General features: G+C 35.0%; 1 protein-coding gene across 2 annotated transcripts in view; it reads right to left on the reverse strand.

The window, feature by feature from the left end:
* Window positions 1-20,201, reverse strand: part of gabrb2a (gamma-aminobutyric acid type A receptor subunit beta2a) — a 37,510-nt gene that overhangs the window by 15,576 nt on the left and 1,733 nt on the right. For both annotated transcript variants that reach the window (XM_052614948.1, XM_052614947.1), the window contains exons 4-5: window positions 7,501-7,721; window positions 1,354-1,436 (exon numbers count right to left, since the gene is read on the reverse strand). In XM_052614948.1, coding sequence (XP_052470908.1) covers window positions 1,354-1,436; window positions 7,501-7,721 — 304 coding nt within the window. The remainder of the gene's footprint in view (window positions 1-1,353; window positions 1,437-7,500; window positions 7,722-20,201) is intronic.

Raw genomic sequence — 20,201 nt, forward strand, 5'->3', positions numbered from 1 at the left:
AATAGTATTTTTCAATATTATGTTTCGATAAAACAAACTTAAATAAAAGGCCTTCTGCATACTGGTTATTTATTATTATTATTACTATTTTTAATTTGGCTTAAATATATTAAAATAAATAAATAATTATAATATGCAATTATTATTGTTATTAAAACATAATTTATTGCTTTCAATATTTTTTTATAAAATGTTAAATAAAATAAAGTACAATAAAAAAAATTCTACATACTGGTTATCAGTAAATAATAAAAATAACAATTTTTATATTATAATTATAATGATTATTGGTTTTGTTGTTGTTGTAAATATACATATTATAACAATACACTATTTATAAATTTCTATTATCATTACTATTTCCTATTATTAGTAGTAATCATAATAATTACTATTATTAATGCATATTATACATTGCATATTTTATTGCTTTTAATAATGATAATGAATGTAATTATTTTTTCATTATGTTTTTTTTTTTTAATAAAATAAAATAATTCTGCCTATTAGTTATCATTAGTGGTCAACCGATACATCACCAAAGCCGATATATCGGCCGATATTTGGAATTTTTTAAACGTCGGCATTGGCCGATCATTTTTTCTTTTTATCCAATGCATTCATGATGGGACCTTTATTTTACAGTGCTAAGACCATCAGCGCCTGAGCACACGTTGCTCACATTCTCCCCCTTGTTTGCTGTCCTCGTAGTTTTGTTTTATATGGCTAATGAGAATTGAAATTCACAAACCTTGCAAACTTAGTCGATCCTGTGAAGTGTACATGTGACCACAAATTATGCTGTGGATAATATGCTATGCATTTGCCCACTCTCATAATCATGTCATTTTCTCTGTGTGCTGTATGTAAGATGAGTTTTACCTTGGCTTTATTTGAAAAATATGATTCCCAATGCACACAAACTTCACAGAATACTGTGTGCCCTTTTGGTAACCATGTTCGTCTATATATTTTATTTTTTTATTAAATATTTACTTCTTTGTGGAAAAAAAACTTTGTCATCAATTGTATAAGTATGCTTATTTTACAATATTTTATATATATTTTTATCCATTTTCAAATGATTTCTTAAATATTACTTAAAATAAATACAATTATATCGGCTTTATATCGGCCATCAGACACCCTGCTTTCCAAGTTATCGGTATCGGGTGTCAAAAAGAAAATCAATATCGGTTGACCACTAGTTATCATAAAAATAATTGCAAGAGATATCGGTCCAAAAAACAATATCAGATGACCTCTAGTGAGGGTATTCATGAAAAACAGATGCATAGATCTGGTGCTGTGAATCTGAGCTGGGTCAAGAAGGACAAAAGGTGCAGCACTTACAGCTCTCGATCTCCAGCGTGCAGTTCTGCTCATCCAGCGGGTATCGCCTCAGGTCCATCATACAGGCCGCAGTGGTGGTGATCCTGAATGCAGAGCAGAGACAGAGGACTGTGGAGATTACTGACGCTTCTCAAGGACAAGAGCAGCCCTCCTCCCTCATCTACAGCAGCGAAGCACGCTCACATCCACACATACAAACGGGCTGCAGATCTGTCTTTAAAATACGTTCCCGATGCTCAAACAGTGGAGGACAGCGTCAGCTACACCAAGGTCATGGGTTTGAATCCCAGGCAGTGCATTAGCTGATAAATTGTGTACGTTCCATGCAATGCAAGTAGCTTTTGATAAAAGTGTCTGCCAAATGTAAGTACATAGTATAATGAGCGAGTATTAATTTTAACACAATCTTGAGTGGACAACCAACGTCCTTGTTACCTGAAGAAATACAATCCTCTGAGTCGGACCCAAAAAGCCATTCTCACAAAAAATGAAAACCAGGTCTAGAAGCTACAGTTTAATAGATGCGTCTGAACTTTGTGTGGGTTGTTAAAACTTCATCTGAAGAACTACTTATATTTAATAATTTAGCACACAACTCAATTCAAAATCCTTTTGCTTGAAGTCTCCAATGGACTTGAGTGCAACTTCACCTCCTTTTACTTTTTCTTCTTCTTCTTTTTTTTATGGATTTCAATTTCAATCAAATGATCAATAATACAGTAATATTGTGAAATACTGTATTATTATAATTAAAACCGCTTGTTTTCTATGTGAATACATTGTAAAGTGTAATTTATTTCTGTGATGCACAGCTGTATTCTCAGCATCATTCCTCCAGAGTCACATGATCTTCAGAAATCATGAAAATATGATAATTTTCTGCTCAAGAAACATTTCTGATTATTAGCAATGTTGAACACAGTTGAGATAAACAATATTTTTGTTAAAACTGTGAAACATTACATGCTTTTTATTTTAATAAATAATTTTATACTTCTACCCAGTTCTACTCAGTTTTGTATATATATATATATATATAAATGTAGATCTTGTGACTGCATGTTCTGAGTTTAGAACAACTTAAACATTTAAACTTATGTTTCATATTTTTGCTATTTTTTTCCATGTAGGTTATGGTTTATTATGGAGAACAAGCCTCATCTCTTTCTTTGTTCACCAAGACAACATTTGGGGTCATTCACACGTGAAAGAAATTTATATTTTTATGTATCAAGGCTGCATTAAATTGATTAAGCAAGACGTTAAAGACATAATATAATATAATGGAACAAAAAAATAAAATAAAATAATCTGTTCCAAAAAAATTCTGCTCTTTTTGTTTTAATGTAAAGCAGCAATTTTGGGATTTTTGTGGGTTGCAATTTTTACCGTATAGAGTTCTGTTTTTTCTCTTTGTTCCCGGTCATAAATCAGCATCCTAAAAACATCAATACTCCTGAGGTTCCTACTGCATCGTCCCACAATCACAGTTCCACGGGAAGCACTGGAAGAACTGGGAGCTCTGGGAAATCAGGAAATCAGGCCAAGACGGCAGAGGTAAAAATAACAGGCTATTTATAGGTCACTACATCATCAGCAAAAGTCTCAGTGCATTTGGGTGTCTAAGAGATGGATGGATGAGAGTCATTGGTCCATCTATCCATTGAGCTTTGGTGTTTCTGGAAGCGTGTCATTGGAAAGCATTTGAGGTGGAGTTGATCAGCGTCTTTCTCTTTCTCTCTTGATTCCTCCATCCCTTCTTACCATCTCTAAACCCTCTCTTCTTCTCATTCTCCATAGTCCATCTTTCTTTCACTACATACAAGACGTTATTTTTCTCTGTGTTGGCATGGGGTCCATTTATGACACTAAGTTGAATCATCAATAAGCTTGAATGATGACATTTATTCAGCACACGCTCAGTTCAGTTTTCCATCTAAGAACAATTGATTAGACATTACTGTTCAAAAGTCTGGGGTCATTTTTTAAATTTATGTTTTATTCATCAAGGATGCATTAAGCATGAAGTGACAGTAATGGCATTTATAATGCTACAAATAAATGGTGTGTGTTCTTTTGAACTTTCTATTCATCTGTGAATCAAACATGTTTCTTTAGCAGCAAATATTATTCTGATTTCTGAAGATCATGTGACACTGAAGACTGGAGGAATGATGCTGAAAATACAGATTTGATCACAGGAATAAATTACATTTTAACAGATATTCATACAGAAAAAACGTATTTTAAATTGTAAAAATATTTCACTGTTTTTACTGTAGTTTTGATCAAATAAATGCCGCCGTGATGACCTGAAGAGACTTATTTATGTGCATATATATTCAGTTTGAAGGAAATATATAATAAGGTATACTTTCTGTTTAAAGTTTTGATGCTTTGGAATCATATAATGGTAATAATGAACACTATTTAATTTCATCAATAATTTTGTCTAGTTGTGGACTTGCTTTGCACAGTTATAATTTAAGTGCAAGACTTTTCCTTTAAACTTACATTATTCCTGAGAGAAAAAAGAAGAATTAGTACGATATAAAGTAAAACGCAAAGGAACAATGACATTATAACCTAGATGTGTTTTTTCATCAGAGGGGGCTAATATGATTTATTTGTCAGGTGTTATTATTGCCCCCAACCACTCCAAACACTAATTTCTATTCAAAGTGATATTATCATATATATTGCTGAAAACATATGTTCATTGTACTAAAAGATGGTAGGTGTATTTGTAGCAGTTAGGAAGAAAGCGTAAACAGATTTTGCCCCAGTCTCTCTATTCCTCTGCTCTCCGTCTCACTGTGACCTGCTGCTTACTGCTTGATTTGTATCCGCTTGAAGAGGGCTTGGCTCAATATATTAAGAGTAGAAGGAAGCTAGGCCTGACCCTCGCTGGTTTAGTGCCGCTTAACGCCTCTGGCAGCTTGTATCAGCTTGAAAAGGGTCTGAGGAATAAAAGTCAGAGCTGTTTACTCTCTAGTGCTGCTAGACTGCTACTTCCCTGCATTGAAACCCACCAACGCCGAGGTCTTCTCATCCACATGCATTCAAGAGCGATCTCTTTATCAACACACTGGACTTCATCTATCCATCTATCACTGGTGGGCCGCAGCGCTACGGTTTCCCCGCGCACCGCACAGGTTCATGTAAGGCTTGGGTACAGACCCCAAGGCAGCATGTGTACCTTTATTCCAAACGACCTTGTTTACTAAGGCTTGTGCTGAAGCACACCATGCAGGGGTCTGACTAAATTACATTATGATGGTGGCGACGGGACGAGATGGAAACACAGCAGCCAAAATGGTAGTCCTGACTTGGATCAAGGATTTTGCAAATAAAACTACTGGAATATGATTTTACTGGAATGTGATTCAATCATAATCTTCAGCCAAATGTCTTCTTTTAAAAGATGTCTTAAGTTGAGTTTAGCATTAAAGATACCAGGGCCATTGGGTTTGATTCCTGGGAAATGCATGAACTGATAAAATGTGTACTTTGAATGCAATATAAGTTGCTTTCGATAAAAACATGTTCCAAATGCAAAAAAAAAGTACATTAAATGAATGTGCATATACAGACTAGGAATGTGCATTAAGAAAGTGTAAAGCACAGCATTAAAAATAGCAAGGTCATGGGTTGGATTCCCAGGAAATGCATGAACTGAAAAAAAAAAAGTGTTTTGAATGCAATATAAATAGCTTTGGATAAAAGCGTGTGTCAAATGCAAAAAAAAGTATAGGGAGGCAGAGCAAGGACACGTGACATAAAGATCAGAGCATTTACTTTTATTTTACTTTAATATAGATTTCTTTTTGTGTTTCTGCGAGGCCACTATTGACAGAATCAGACATAAAAGTGTGAGAGAAGGACATGGTATTGAAATCTGCTACCAGTTCAGCAATTTTCCTTGCAGTGAAGGAAATCCTATCTGAGTTTTCCTGTTGCTGCTGGTATATTCACCTACCTTAACACAGAAAGATGGCACAGTTATGCGTGATTACACAAACTAAAATAATGCCTGTTATAAATAGAAGCTGTCCTATTCTGTCCTTAGACATCTTCAAGTCACTGGGAAAAAAATAACAACAATGCACTTCACCTCCATATAATAGGCAACCTTTTCTGTAAATGCGAATTAATGATGATGTCTCCATTTTATTGTGTGGCTCATCCACTGTAAATGAGAAGGTAAACAGAAGACATCTTCCTTTCTCAGTCACTATGTGTAGCAATTTAGATTTGCTTAAGTCTATTTTGTCCTAAATTAGTCAGCTGCATTTAGACAGAGGTGGCCCTAACTGCACTGTAACGCTTCTTAATTGGGCCTAGTACATAGCCTTGCTGAACACCTCATAGTGTGTGCTTAGTGAGTTATGCTGTGTACTAAAATGCTATAAATGGGACACATCATAACACAATAAGCTGATCACTGCAAAAACTATACTCATTGGCTAAAGTTACAACAAAACTTCCAGGAGTGAAGGCATACAAGTTTTTTTTATCAGTCCATATGGAAACAGAGTCGTGTTTAAACAAAAGTAATACCCTTATGAAAATTAACCATGGTTTTGAATAAAACCAAAAGACCATGGTTATAACAGTTAAACCATAACCACAAATTAACCGTAGTTTTGCTACACTAACAGTAGTTTAACAATGGTATTTGTAATAAAACTGTTATTATACAATTGGTAATAAATCCACCAAACAAACAAAAAAAAAAGAAGAAAAAATGGTTGCTTTACTTTTATAAATCCATGGTTCATTTTCGTAAGGGTAGGGTCAACACAATAGATTTTTGGGAAAGTACTAATCACTGGATTGAATAATACTAAGTAAAAAGAGTTTTGTTTGATTCATTCATTAGCATTTAAAATTAAACAGATATAATTTTACAATGTCACTCTGGCAGTCTTTTTTGTGTTTAAGCGGATCAATTACTCTGCAACTGATTTTAAATCAACACTGTACAATGCATAAGAAAGTTTCTTGTAACTTTAAAGGCTACAGACACTGAAAGTTCAATGTGAAACTAAAAGAATATGAAAATATCTTTGGCAAAACAATAGAAAATATTTTGACATTAGACTGTTAAAACAAGGACGACACAGACTGCTAAGCTGTAACATGATTCATATTGTATTATGACTCAGAAATTGTATTTAAGCCTGTGTATTTTTATCTCCTGGCCAGTGTTTGTGTTATTGGTTGAAGTCTTTAAGGAGCAAGATAATCAGATCTACCTGCCTGTGCTAAATTGTCAGACTGGGCTCTCTCAGACAGCTATAGAAGAGCGCTGTTATTTTCTTCTTCTCCTGGTAATTGAGGAACATGCTTTGGCAGGCTTAGTGTAGCAGGGCACCCAAGGAACACGGACAACACACACACCCCAACTCATCTGAAACACACACTCCCATATGCATTTACAAACCCAGAAAGCCCATCTCCTTCTTACAATCTTTTGTGTCAAACTGCAACCGAGCACAGAATCGCACTAAATTTCAGATGTCACAAAAGAGGATGCTCTATTACTGCCTTCTCAACACATGCTCACACACACACACACACACAGACGCTGTCTCACTTGCGAAGGTCTCCATTGACAAAGTCGCGCGCTGGCAGTCCCAGCAGCAATGTTCTGCAGGCCAGGTCACGGCACTCTCACACATTCCCATCAATGTTTCATCATGTGCATTTAGTGTTTCTCCATGCAGTTTGTTATGTAAAAATAGCTTATGTAAGTGGGCACTTACATAATGAAGCGTTGTGAATTCTATTTATTGATTTTGGTCGCCTTAATAACAGTGAATTATCTGCTGCAATGCAGATTTTTAATTTTTAAGCACTCTTCTGATAAGGACACTGCTGTCAGGCTGAGGAACAGAACGCACAATGTGCAGCTTTGGAATTAGCAACAACAATTTCATCCCTTCTAAACATAGACAGCGATGTTGAGTCATTTACACCGGCATAATGCATCAGCAGCCAGGGAAAATAAAAACAGGGCGCAGAACACATTGTGAACGCGTTATGTGGGTGGTTTGCAAATAGTTTGCACGGACAGAATGATGAGAGGAGTCAAACGTGATTACTGGTTGACAGTGACAATGGCGAGGACCTCACAGGACGCACCTTAATCCGTAGAGCACCGTGCCGTCGGGATGCAGGCGTATCATTCGGTTCTTGACTGTCACTCCGTGAACGAAGGATTTCTTATCGTTGAGGAAGTAGGTGTCAGGCACCCACAGCTGGTCAGCCACGCGGTTATCCAAGGTTAGATTCAGAGGGATCTCTGTGTACGACAAGCGCTTGTCTCGCCAAGCCTGCTGGAAATACATGGTCAGGGTGTAGTCCTAAAAAAAAAAACAGAGGAAATTTGGAGAAGATGAGATCATGAAGACTTCTGGGAAATACAACATTCTTCCTATCCCTCTCTGTCCCCTCTCTGCATTTGGGTTTTAATGTCAGGTTCAATTTTATGAAATAAGAAATATGCCATGCATGAACATGCAACCATCACTATTTTTATATGTTTACAACATCAGTATTTAATATTAATATGACTGATGTTAATATTTAAAACTGATTAATATTTAAGTATTTAATATTACTTTTTAAACACTGTAAAAATGTTATTTCAATTAGCTTTTTTTCCGTCTTGTATGTGTGTGTATACCATTCAATGTATGTATGTATATAATGTATGTACAGTATACCATTCAAAAGGCTTTTTGTTTTTTTGTATGTATTGGAAATAAATATCTGCTCACCGAGAATGCATTTATATCAGAAATACAGAAAGACAGTAATACTATAAAATGTTATTATACTATAAAAGAATTATTTATATCTTAATATATTTTTTAAATATTTTATCATGATAAATTGTTGCATAAGAAATATTTCTTATTATAATCAATGATGAAAACAGTAAATATTAAAATGTAAATATTAATTTTAAAATGGAAATGTATTTAATTTGAAATAAATACATTTACTTCAATTATTTCATTGATTTAGATGTTACCACGTGAAGCAAATTATGTTTAGTTAATAATTTCTTGTCCCAATGTCAGTGTCTCATCAAGATAAAGAGCTGTTTTTATTAACATTCAGCATCTTTCTTCAGATCATTAGTAAACAAATCCAGTGTAAACTCTGCAGGTGGTGTCAGGATCGCAGATGCACCTTTTAATTTAACCCAGCTGATTGCTCACTAAAAACCACCTCGCTCACAAATCACTCTGTGTTTAAAGCCATTACAAGTTCATTTGATTCGGATGTGACCAAAAGTGATGATGTCCGAGTGTGTGAGATGTTTACTCATTAATTAGCCAATCCATTCCCACCCGTCTGACACATTCAGGCCGATATGTTGACAGGCTGATCAGCCAATCACAGAGAAGCATCAGCTGATGTCTAATGCTCATATATTTAATTCTGTCCCATCCATTATTTTCTTATCCGCATGTTTTAAGTATGCACTTTTCTCTTGCATCCTGGGATGAAATGCCCCTGATTTTATCTAAGGGTTTGTTTCGGGAATGCTCGCCCCATATTTATCTCTCTGTGCTTCTCCAGCAGTGACCTGTGAGGGATCTCTTAAAACTGCCAATCGCCTTGTGCCAAAAAAAACCCAGCACCCTTGATAAAGTTACTCTCAGGCATTAAAGAACCAAACCTCCCTCTGATTCAAAAGCCAATGAAAGAACCAGCTGCGACTCACACTGTCCTGCATGTGCACATTCACTTCAGCATCAGCAAACACACGCTAAACACATCTGAACACACACACACACACACACACACACAAAATCTCCATGACAGATCCTGTACACAAATATAGTTTTTGCACCACATTTCTGTTACTGAAAATAAGACTAGGCTGATAATAATCCAAATTACTGATAACCAAGACTCTTCATAAACAGCTAATGAGCAAGCAGATGGTCCATCATCAGCCGCCGACTCTCATAATATCCTCCCATCTCCAGCATTTGTCATTATGCGTAGAGGAGGTTAAGGATGGTGCTGAGCATCGACGCTGCAGGTTTCCCTCAGGAGAAGCGTCAGAGTCACTTCAGCAAACTCTTAAAGGGACAGTTCACCCAAAATAAATAAAAAAATGTGGCATTAATTTACTCACTCTCGAGATATCAAAGGTAGGTGACTCTATCTCTTTAGCAGAACAGCGAAGAAGAAGAAGCTGAATTCATGGACAATGGTGGTTTATTATATGTAAGTCAATGGCTTCTGTCGTTTTGAATGCTAAAACGCATTTCAAGGAACACAAAATACCAGTGTCTCCTGACGATATACTGAGGTCTTATGAAGCGAAATGATCAGTCTGTGCAAGAAACCGAACATTATTACCTGTAATCCAGAGAATCAGAGAAAAGGTCCGCAGTGATGTCAGGTTTACGAACGAATCATTCTTTTGAACCGATTCTTTTTAGTGAACTGGATGAATCAGTTCACAGCTCGAGCAGCACAGATCTAGAAGTTACTCAATCAAAACTCACTTTCAGACGCCTGACAGTCACTCCGAATGGAAATGAGCCGAAATAGCAGTGTCTCTGATCCTGTGATGAATGAATCATTCAGTGCTCGTGAACTGAGGAAACAGTTCGATTTGGACCGAACACAGGCACATGCATGAAGCGAACACTTGAATGAAGGGCGAAATAAAGATTTTTATGGTTTGTCACAGGATGTGGAGAAGGAAATTCACCTTCTAGTAAATTCACATCACTCCAGTACTTAAAGACGCTTGACTGAAATAAACAAGATTAAAATAATTTGAGGCTTCAGCATTTTTATTGAGTTTAATTAATCCCAGGTGAGGTCTGTATGCGGCTGTTTGCAGGTATAAAGTGCAACGGTTAAATTAGATAAAATACACATCTAATATAAGCTAAATCAAGTTTATTTTATTATTAATCAATGCAACTCTCTGCTTAGCGCTGTCTAATTTATTTGCATTAAATTAATAACACATGAATGCGTTATATACAAATATCTATTAAATGAAAGTATGGTCATGTATATTACATTACATTTATGAAGTAATGGGAATACATTTTCCCATTTATTCGCTCACACTTTTCTTTTTCTTGTGTTACAGTTGATAAAAAAAAATATTACTTTTGGGTTTTTTGTTATAAAAATTTGTAATAATCAGACCAGTGGACCAGTTTAATCATGGTATGGAAAAGAGCAACATGCATATTCTGCTTAATATCTGCATTTGTGCTCCATGTAAGAAAGACCGTGTTTTGAACAGCATGAGGTTGGGTAAACTATCCATAAAGTTTTATATTTTGGAGGAATTAAGCCTTTGATAAAGAAAGATGATTTGCGCAGTTTTGATGATATTCATCCCAAATTATATTCCTCCATTCTGAGCTTTTCAAACACAGCGTTCCAGTGAAGTACTGCAGTGAAACAGGACTAGATATAGCATATGCTGATGTTTTACAGTTATTAATCACAAAGACAAAAACTGGAGAAAAAAAAACTGACTTTAGGTTAACATTTTTGGGAAAAGAGGTTAAATATACGTTTTTTTTCTGAGCGGCGTGTGGATGCCAGTGTACAGAATGTGGAACACCTGGGCTTGAAACTTTCCTCTTGGCTTCCGTGCCAAATGTGAGCATAATTACTATGGTCACAGATGGTAGCAGATGCCTTTTTGGGCTCTGTTTACTCTTCTTCGACTTCAATGGATCTCAAACCGAGATGCAAACACAAGGCTTCTGTGAGCTCACATGCAAACAAGTGGATTTATCACCATTTCTTTATTGCTAGAATCATGCATGAAAATAGAGGTGCTGTTGATACATAATGGGTTATTGACAAAATAACTTTATAATTACATTATTTCATATGATGAAAATTTGAAACGTACTAGCTGTTCTTTTTCAATCAATGCAATGCATAGAAAACGAGCATAAAATGATTTAGAAAGTATTCTTTCAAGTTGCACAGAAGAAAGTAAGTTACACTTAGGATCAACATGCAACTCTCCCTTTAAAGTGCTTTGAGAAGCAGAGATGTTCTGCAAGAGTGAAAAAGCCTCTGTTAGGTTGTGCTGTTTAATCATCGTTAACAGTGCTGAAATTTGCAAGTGCAAATTAATTTAATCAAGGACGTCTCTAAATCTGCAGCATAAATGTACTAATTAAGGGCGCATCGGTTATGAATTCTTTATGTGACATGAAAAATCGGCAACTAAAGAAGTCTGAGATACGAGAGGAAGCTGTCTTTGGATGCAATAAAAATCACTGAAAAAACTGGTTTGAGCAAGAAGACACTTAAAAAAATAATTAAAATACCAAACCAGGATGCAACAATTAGGCTGAACTTATGATGCAACACTATGGTTTAGTTGGTTAACATAAACAAGATTCTGTCAAAAAAATTACAAAGAAATCGCAAGTAACATTGAATTAAATAGTATTTTCCTGTTTTAAAAGTAAGAGGAAACTGCTGGATATCTAGTTTGGGTCTTTTATTTTGTATTTATCGGTAAACTTCCCATAAATTAATTTTAATGATGATTTTTTTTCTTACAATAACTTTTGTAGTAGGGTGGAATTGATCAATGCTTTCAACACTGCAATCGATTATTTGGAGTCTAGATCATGTTTTTTATTATTTTGCTTTAGAGCAATGCCAGTGTAAATGTCAGTTGTTTAATTGTTTTTCTCACAATAACATGCGTAACAGGGTGGAACCGTCATGCTTAATGAATGTTTACTTTGTACATGTATCTATGCATGCTTAAATATGGTCTAGCTGGTTAACATCAACTATTTTGTCAAAATTGCAAGAATTATTTGGGATAGTATTGGAAGCATAGATAAGGAAGTAGAGAAAATTATGAATAAATAAAAAAAAATTACAAAGAAATCGCAAGTAGCATTGAATTAAATAGTAATTTCCTTTTTTAAAAGTAAAATTATTATTATTATTATTTATTTTTTTATTTTATTTTTTACAGTGATGTAAAAAATAAACAAAATCATATATACCAAAACAAGGATGCAAATTTATCTTCCATTAAGCCATCACTCACTGCTGGATAGCTAGTTTGGGTCTTTTATTTTGTATTTATTGGTAAACTTCCCATAAATTAATTTTTATGAAGATTTTTTCTTACAATTATTTGTGTAGCAGGGTGGAATTGTGTGCTTGATCAATGCTTTCAACACTGCAATCGATTATTTGGAGTCTAGATCATGTTTTTTATTATTTTGCTTTAGAGCAATGCCAATGTAAATGTCAGTTGTTTAATTGTTTTTCTCACAATAACATGCGTAACAGGGTGGAACCGCCATGCTTAATGAATGTTTACTTTGTACATGTTTTTATGCCTGCATAAATATGGTCTAGCTGGTTAACATCAACTATTTTGTCAAAATTGCAAGAATTATTTGGGATAGTATTGGAAGCATCAGTTAGCAAGAAGTAAAAAAGAAGCGGATGCTCAAAATTTGCTAAAGGTATAATTTGGGTGCATAATGTTGGAAGAAGTACAAATCAAACCTAATGAACTGACTTGGCCAGCAGAAAAAGCACACTAGATCTGAGAGACAAGCATACAAAGATAAAGTGGAGCATGCCAGCTCTTCAGATGGATATCCAGATCGATAGATCATATTGAGATTGTGACAGGATGACACGACGTGATTTGTCGGGTCTCTCCCATTGAGCTGACACTGAAGCAGAGGCTGCTGGGAGTTCTCCACGAAGCCTGTCACAACCCAAATCCAACACTCGTCACGTTCAGCACACATCCATCTCCACGGCACACAACAGAAGTCAAGCAAAATTAACTGAACACAAAACAAAACATGACTGTTTTCCAGGAAAAAATGGTGCTTTCCAAGAATAGGCTAGTGCATCTTTTTAAACAGATAGTCAATGAATGGAGGTGTTAACCATTAACAGTAACACTTTACAATAAAGTTGCATTAGTTAATGTTAGTTAATGTATGAACTAACTTAATTTAATTTTAGTAATTCATAGTAAATGTATGATCTGTATGATCCATTTAAAATCATGTCTAAAACCATTAAACAGTAGATAAACATGTAAATTACACTTGGGTAACAGGGTGGAATTGGGAGCTTGATCAATGCTTTTAACACTACAATCAATTATGTTGAGTCTAGATTGTATTTTAACTGTAATTCATTACAATATTGTGTCACTCCCTAAAAAAGTAACTTGCTGTATACTTTTTATGTTACTTTTGCATTACTTTTTCTCAATATATAGAAGAAAGTTCGACACAAATGTCATGTTTATCTAAAGTCATTTTTGCTTATTAGTATAGTTGAATTGGATCATCGTATTGCAGGTTTCCATTTCACAGTTTTTATTTATTTTGAGGAATCTGTTTCTGTGTGATATGAGTAAATACATTTTCACATTTACTCTAGAAGAACTACTGTAGCATCATGTTCACACAGCGCACACAACGCGCTTTACTTATTTGAAAAAGTAACTCAGATATTTTCTTGCAAATTGAAAAGTAATGCATTACTTTACTAGTTTCTTTGAAAAACTAATCGGATTACGTAAATTTTAATGCGTTTCCAACAACATAAATGCAGAACATAAATGCAAGTTGTCTAATTGTTGAATAACATGTCTTTATATAATATCACATGTACAAGGCTTTTAATGTTTTTCTACAATAACTTGAGTAACAGGGTGGAACTGTCAAGCTTAATGAATGCAGTCAACACTTCAGTCAATGCAGATATTTAGAAAATTTAATTATTTGGCCTTCATCGTGCATTGTGTGTGGGTAAATCATGTGGTAACAGGGTTGAGTACAAAATGTTTATAATTAAACCGAGCTACTTCTTATTCTAAGCTAGTTTTCCATTTAAAAAAAAAACATGGGATTTGTTCCTCTAATGCTTTAAATAAGTCATGAGGGACCAAAGTGTTTCTGCTCGTCCCTATTTGTGGAAAGTGCCAAATGAGGACGCGAGGAGATTGTGATGGAAAACGCTGATAACGGAGCACTTAACATCACCGCCGCCGTAGTCCCAGTGTCTCTCCAAATAAGAGAAACACCAGCACAGCTGCTGCGGACCCGAAGACTTCATTAATCAGTCATGACAATGAAACCATGCGAAAGACTGGTAAAGCACAAGCCTCTGAAAATATTGTAGGTTGTTAGAGAGATGGACTTAAGATGCAGCGGTCACACCCGGGGTGCTGATAGCATGACTGCCCCGATTAGACTTTATTCCCAACGGAGCGTTTTTTACAGCTACTTAAACACGTTTGATTTAACGCCCCATCACAGGATGATATATTAACAGATCACACGAGCCAAATCTGTCACATTAACTTCACTTAATCTAAGCTCAAAACTGCATGTGCCGTGATGAGGATGTTGATGACATGTTTGGAGATAAACGGTTGATGTCGAAGACGTGATTAAGTGGCAAAGTTTATTGCAAAGTCAGACAGACTCCAAACGCCAGGTGTTTCAAATTAATCTACAACCGAGCACCTCTTTGCAGAATTGGCTTGGAAATTAGACTTTAATGTTGTTTATTTGATGCAACTTTTTTACGGAAACATTCCATGTTTGATTTTTACAAATGAGCAGATGCTAGAAAACTTGTGCAAAACATCATCCTGCTTATTACATGCGTACTAAACCAATACATGTATTAAATTAATATCTTAAAGACCCCTCTAGTGAAAAATTAGGTTGCACAAGAAAATACAAATAACGATGAGAGTGCCACCACGGTTTATTCAAGAATTACTGAATATAGTAGTTTTTTGTTGTTGTTTTTTGTATTCTCATCATATGGACTATTTTAATGACGCCTTTACTATCTTTCTGTGCCTCTAATGTGGTCGTTTCATTGCCGTCTATGCAGGGTCAGAAAGCTCTTGGATTTCATCATAAATGTATTCATTTGTGTTCTGAAGATGAACATAGGTCTTAAGGATTTGGAATGACATGAGGGTAAGTAATAAATGACCAAATTTTCATTTTTGAAAATCTCCTTAATACAATATTGCCACTTGGAGTTGTGTAGCGTTAAGTACTTTAATTAAAGGGACAGTGCACCCAAAAATAATAACAACATAACAATATGTTTTGAAGAATGTTGTAAACGGTACCCATTTACTTACATAGTATTGGAAAAAAAAATGATGGAAGTAAATGGCTACCAGCAGCAGTTTGGTTCTCATACAGAAACTCAAACAGGTTTGGATCGACTTTGGGGTGTCCAAATGGTAAGATATTAATTTTTGGATGCACTGTACCTTTAAGTGAGTGAAATTGGTGCAGATAGTCTAAACTGGTGCAAATGAGTGGGGGCGGGGTCTAATTTGCATATTCATGATTCTGCGTATACTATATGAGGCAAGGGTGTGGAATTATATTCAAGCCATTTTAAAGCATGAATAAATTATTTCTTTGCAAAAAAATAAGAATAGATTATCAAAGATGAGTTTACCGGGATACGCGATGACTGCATATATATTGTTTAATAAATTGAATTTTTTTATTTATAAAAGAACAAAGACTAACAGACAGGTGAAACTATCACAGCAATGTATGCAGTAACATCGAAGTTTCTTAGTGCTGGTTCGTGACAGATTACATAATCAAATTCAGTACATGTAATTACATTATATTAAATTTTAAAATGCTCCTATCAGATTACAGTCGCTTTTTTATGGATTACATGATTATCCACACAACGGCAGACAATTATTAGTAATTTATTGATTGACCTTCTCTATACAAGTTTGGGAAACCATGATGCAATATTATGTTTAATGCACTTCATGCTTCATGCAATGGAATATATTCTCTCTCTCTCTTTTGTTTGTTAATACTTCATATCAATATGTTGCACAACAATCCCATTCAAATCTATAGGATAAACGATTTAGGTCAAAAGTAATCAAGAAGTAGTTGGGAATGCATTACCTAAAATCAATAATCTAGCAGATAACATGTCTAACTTCATTTTTTGTCATGCAATTTGAAATCAAGAATGGACTTTAATTTGCAAGTAAAGTATTATTTGACTCCAGATTATATTTAACCATTTCTTTTGGCTTTAGAAAAAATGCAGAATGCATAATACCACATAGACAGACGGACCCATCTTTAAAAAAAATAATAATAATAAAAATACAATTTCATAATCTGGGAATCATATTTGGGGATCCTTGGCATTAAATTTTTTTTATTAGTCATTATGCAAACATACACACACACACACACACACACACATATATATATGGGACCACAGATGCAACACAGAAAAATATTAACCTAAAAGCTTTAGGTAAGCAGTTAAATAAATGCAAGCAAGATAAGACCAATAATAATTCAGTAAGCAACTATAACAATCAAGACAGCAGCTGCATTCTCTAAATGTGTTTTCTTTAATCTTAAACGTCTCAGACAAGGTCTAAAAGCAGTCGTGCTAGGTGCACGTAAACAGATCGTGCTGAATTATCAGCAGAAATTAGCGGAGAAGAAAAAAAGCCTGGCAAGGACTATAATAAGCTCCTTAGTAGAGTGAGATGTGCTGCAGATCTCATCAGTGTATGAAATTATAATACAAGCTGCTGCTGAACATCATGTGACTTCCCCCCTGCTCCTCTATTTCTGGCTGTAGCGTAATCAAACATGTAAGTAACTACACGGCACGACGTTAAGCACGAGAGAATCCATCAAAACACAAATCTGCAGCATCGCTTTAAACAAAACCCATCGAAACAGAGATGAGCCCACATTAACCCCGCGGTTTCAGAGAAGGCTGGTGTAGTCATAGCAACAAACAGTAAAAATAACACTGAACAACACACTGTTTATCAGCTGGGAATTCAATAAACCTGGACTAAACAGACACTAACTGACTACAGCCAGAAATGAGCAACAATTACACACACTTGTACTAATTAAGTCGAGCGATCTAATTGAGTCTAAATTTGTCTTTTCATCCATTTGTTATTTCGCAGGCTATCATTGCACGGCCCTGCCTCTTATTCATGTAAGCAATTAATGCTTGTCAGGATAATGATACATATAAGGGCAATGTTTCCGCCCCGGTAATTATTTAGCCTATGTGCTAACACAAGCATGCTCCCATCTTTTTCTTTGAAGTGACTATTATGTTTTCAGAGAAAACCGTTCAACGTGTCCTCCGTCCCGTCCGTAAACAAAGGGCATTTCAAGTGTAATTTATGCGAGAAAGCCAGAGATGCACTCAGCCAGTGCGAAAAAGCATGGGTGACAAACAGATCGATCAGAATCTCATAATATCCCATTTATATTACGCTTCCTCCAAACTCAAATGAGTCATCAGAAAGCGCCTGAGCCGGGGAGCACGGCCTGCGTTTGCTTCTTCTCCAAAAATAGCCCGCATTTTAATGTCAAGCAACGAAAACGCAACTCGCGTAGACTGGCCTCAAGATTTGCATTGCCGAACGACACGGGTGGCCTTTGGTGGAGGCTTCTTTGGCCATGTTTAAACACAGCGAATGCTCTTGTTTACATGCATGTGAAATTGCAGACAGGAGGAGATGAAGAGAAGGGGGCTGCTTCGTTTTCATATTAAAATGCTTGAAGCAAAGACACCTGGGGCATCAGTGCCACTCCTAATTGAGAGATCATACATCTGTCTGAGATGCATGCATCGTGCTGGACTAATGAGACTGGTACGAGGCAGTAAAGAGTGTATAAGAGAGAGTGAGACATGATGCATGTTGGCTTTGAATGGAAATATCAGATACTAATGGCTGCAAGGCTCCCAGATCAACCCTGTCAATCCTTGGGATAGTGGAGGACCCTGTCGGCTGCGAGCTCAAGTCAAAATCCAGTTTTGCTGGAGCTGCAGAAAACAACGATTTTCATTTTTTTTTTTTTACTCTTGAGGATTCCAGAGTTCGTCCGAGCAAGCAACAAACCTGACAGATCTATAAAGGTGATCTGTAAGCACATCACTGAACTGTATGAAGCATCTGCCGTTATTTTTAAGTGCTATATATCTGTCGTTCGTGATTAGTAAATGGATAAATCATTCAGAAAATGGTGATGATCATCAAAGGTTGAAATAAATTTTTAACAGCTGTTTTATTTTGTACTTAATTTTCAATGAGGTATGCAATTTTATATAATAATAATAATCACACAAAAATTAAATAATAATAATAATACAATAAAAAATAAAAAATAAATAAAACATAGAAAATGTCAAATTAAATATCATCGTAAAGGTTGAAATAAAATTAAGTTTTTTTATTTTGTAATTAATTTTCAATGAGGTTTGCAATTTTATATAATAATAATAATAATAATCACAAAAATTAAAAAATTATAATAATAATAATACAATACAAAATAAATAAAACATAGAAAATGTCAAATTAAATATCATCATAAAGGTTGAAATATTTTATTTTATGTTTTGCAATTTTATAAAAATTTTATTAACAATAATAATAATAAAAAACATAAAGAAATTTTATAAAATAAAAATAATAATATGATAAAAAATAAATATAAACAGTGGGTTGGATGTAACAGGATTGAAGAATTAGCCTAATTAATCTATTAATTAGTAGTTTGGGACCAAACAGTTCTTGGTCAACTTTAAATTTAAGAAAATGATTTGATTTGTCATTCTTTATAAAAATAACATTGGCAGCAAGGCTGAAGTTCAAGATATGAAACCAATCCAAATCATGTTTTATGTCAGTCGAAAAGGTCAAGACCTGGCAAAGGCCAAAATCACATTTAAAGAGGGGGAGATAGACATTTGGTCTATATGTCTATGAATAGGTTAATAATGTTAAATACACTAATGAATTATTAATCCTATAATTTACCAAATAGCCTATTTAATAGATATCATAACAAAAAAAATAAAAATTCTGCCCATAATTATATTATATTATATTATAAATAATAATACTAAATAATGGGGAAAAGTTTGCTTTATTCGTGGAATATGATGTATACGCACTTAAAAAATAAAACAAAATACATTTGTCCAATAGCCCAGTAAACTGTAGCTGAATAAATATTTTAAAGTTTAGGAACACTACAAAAAAAATTATAATAGTTTACAGAAATTGCTGTTTTATTTTAGGATTTTATTAATTTAAGTGACTTGACCAAACAGTTCTATGTTCATGGGATTTCTTGACCTTGATGGTTCAAGCATCCACTCCAGGACTAACAGGTAAGATAATTCACACCATTCAAATTTTAATGAAATTCCATTATAGATTTGATCATTTGCGTGCATGCACCACCTACAGCGCTATTAATATATATGTGTGAACTCAACTGGCAAAGGAGGCATGCTTTTGTTTTAAACACAGATTATAGTGAAGGAAATGTAGAGCTCCGAGCACAGGCCACTTCACCTTCATCGAGTTAAAAGGAGCGACTGGGAAATGAATTGAATGCAAACTCTATCACCCCCACTGAAATGATAAAGCTGCAATGAGTACGAGCCATAAATCTTTAATTTCACAGCCATGCATATTCGCCTGCAATTACATCCACCTCCGACAGAGGCTGCGCTTGCGCGAGATGAACTTTTCAGGGTTCCCCATCAACACTATGTTGCTTTACATCACAGTTTCATGCATAAGCATTTTAAAACAAAGATGCATCAGAAAAAACGTCGATTGGTACTGTTTATAGCCGTGCATCTTCCAAAACCCCTCTCTATCGACAATGAAACGCGTGGTTCGGTCCGCATCCGCAGCACGTGCGTCTTTCTCCTTGAGAGGGCGACGCTCACCTTGAACTAGA

Source organism: Carassius gibelio, chromosome A14, assembly GCF_023724105.1.
Source record: "Carassius gibelio isolate Cgi1373 ecotype wild population from Czech Republic chromosome A14, carGib1.2-hapl.c, whole genome shotgun sequence".
Lineage (NCBI taxonomy): Eukaryota > Metazoa > Chordata > Actinopteri > Cypriniformes > Cyprinidae > Carassius > Carassius gibelio.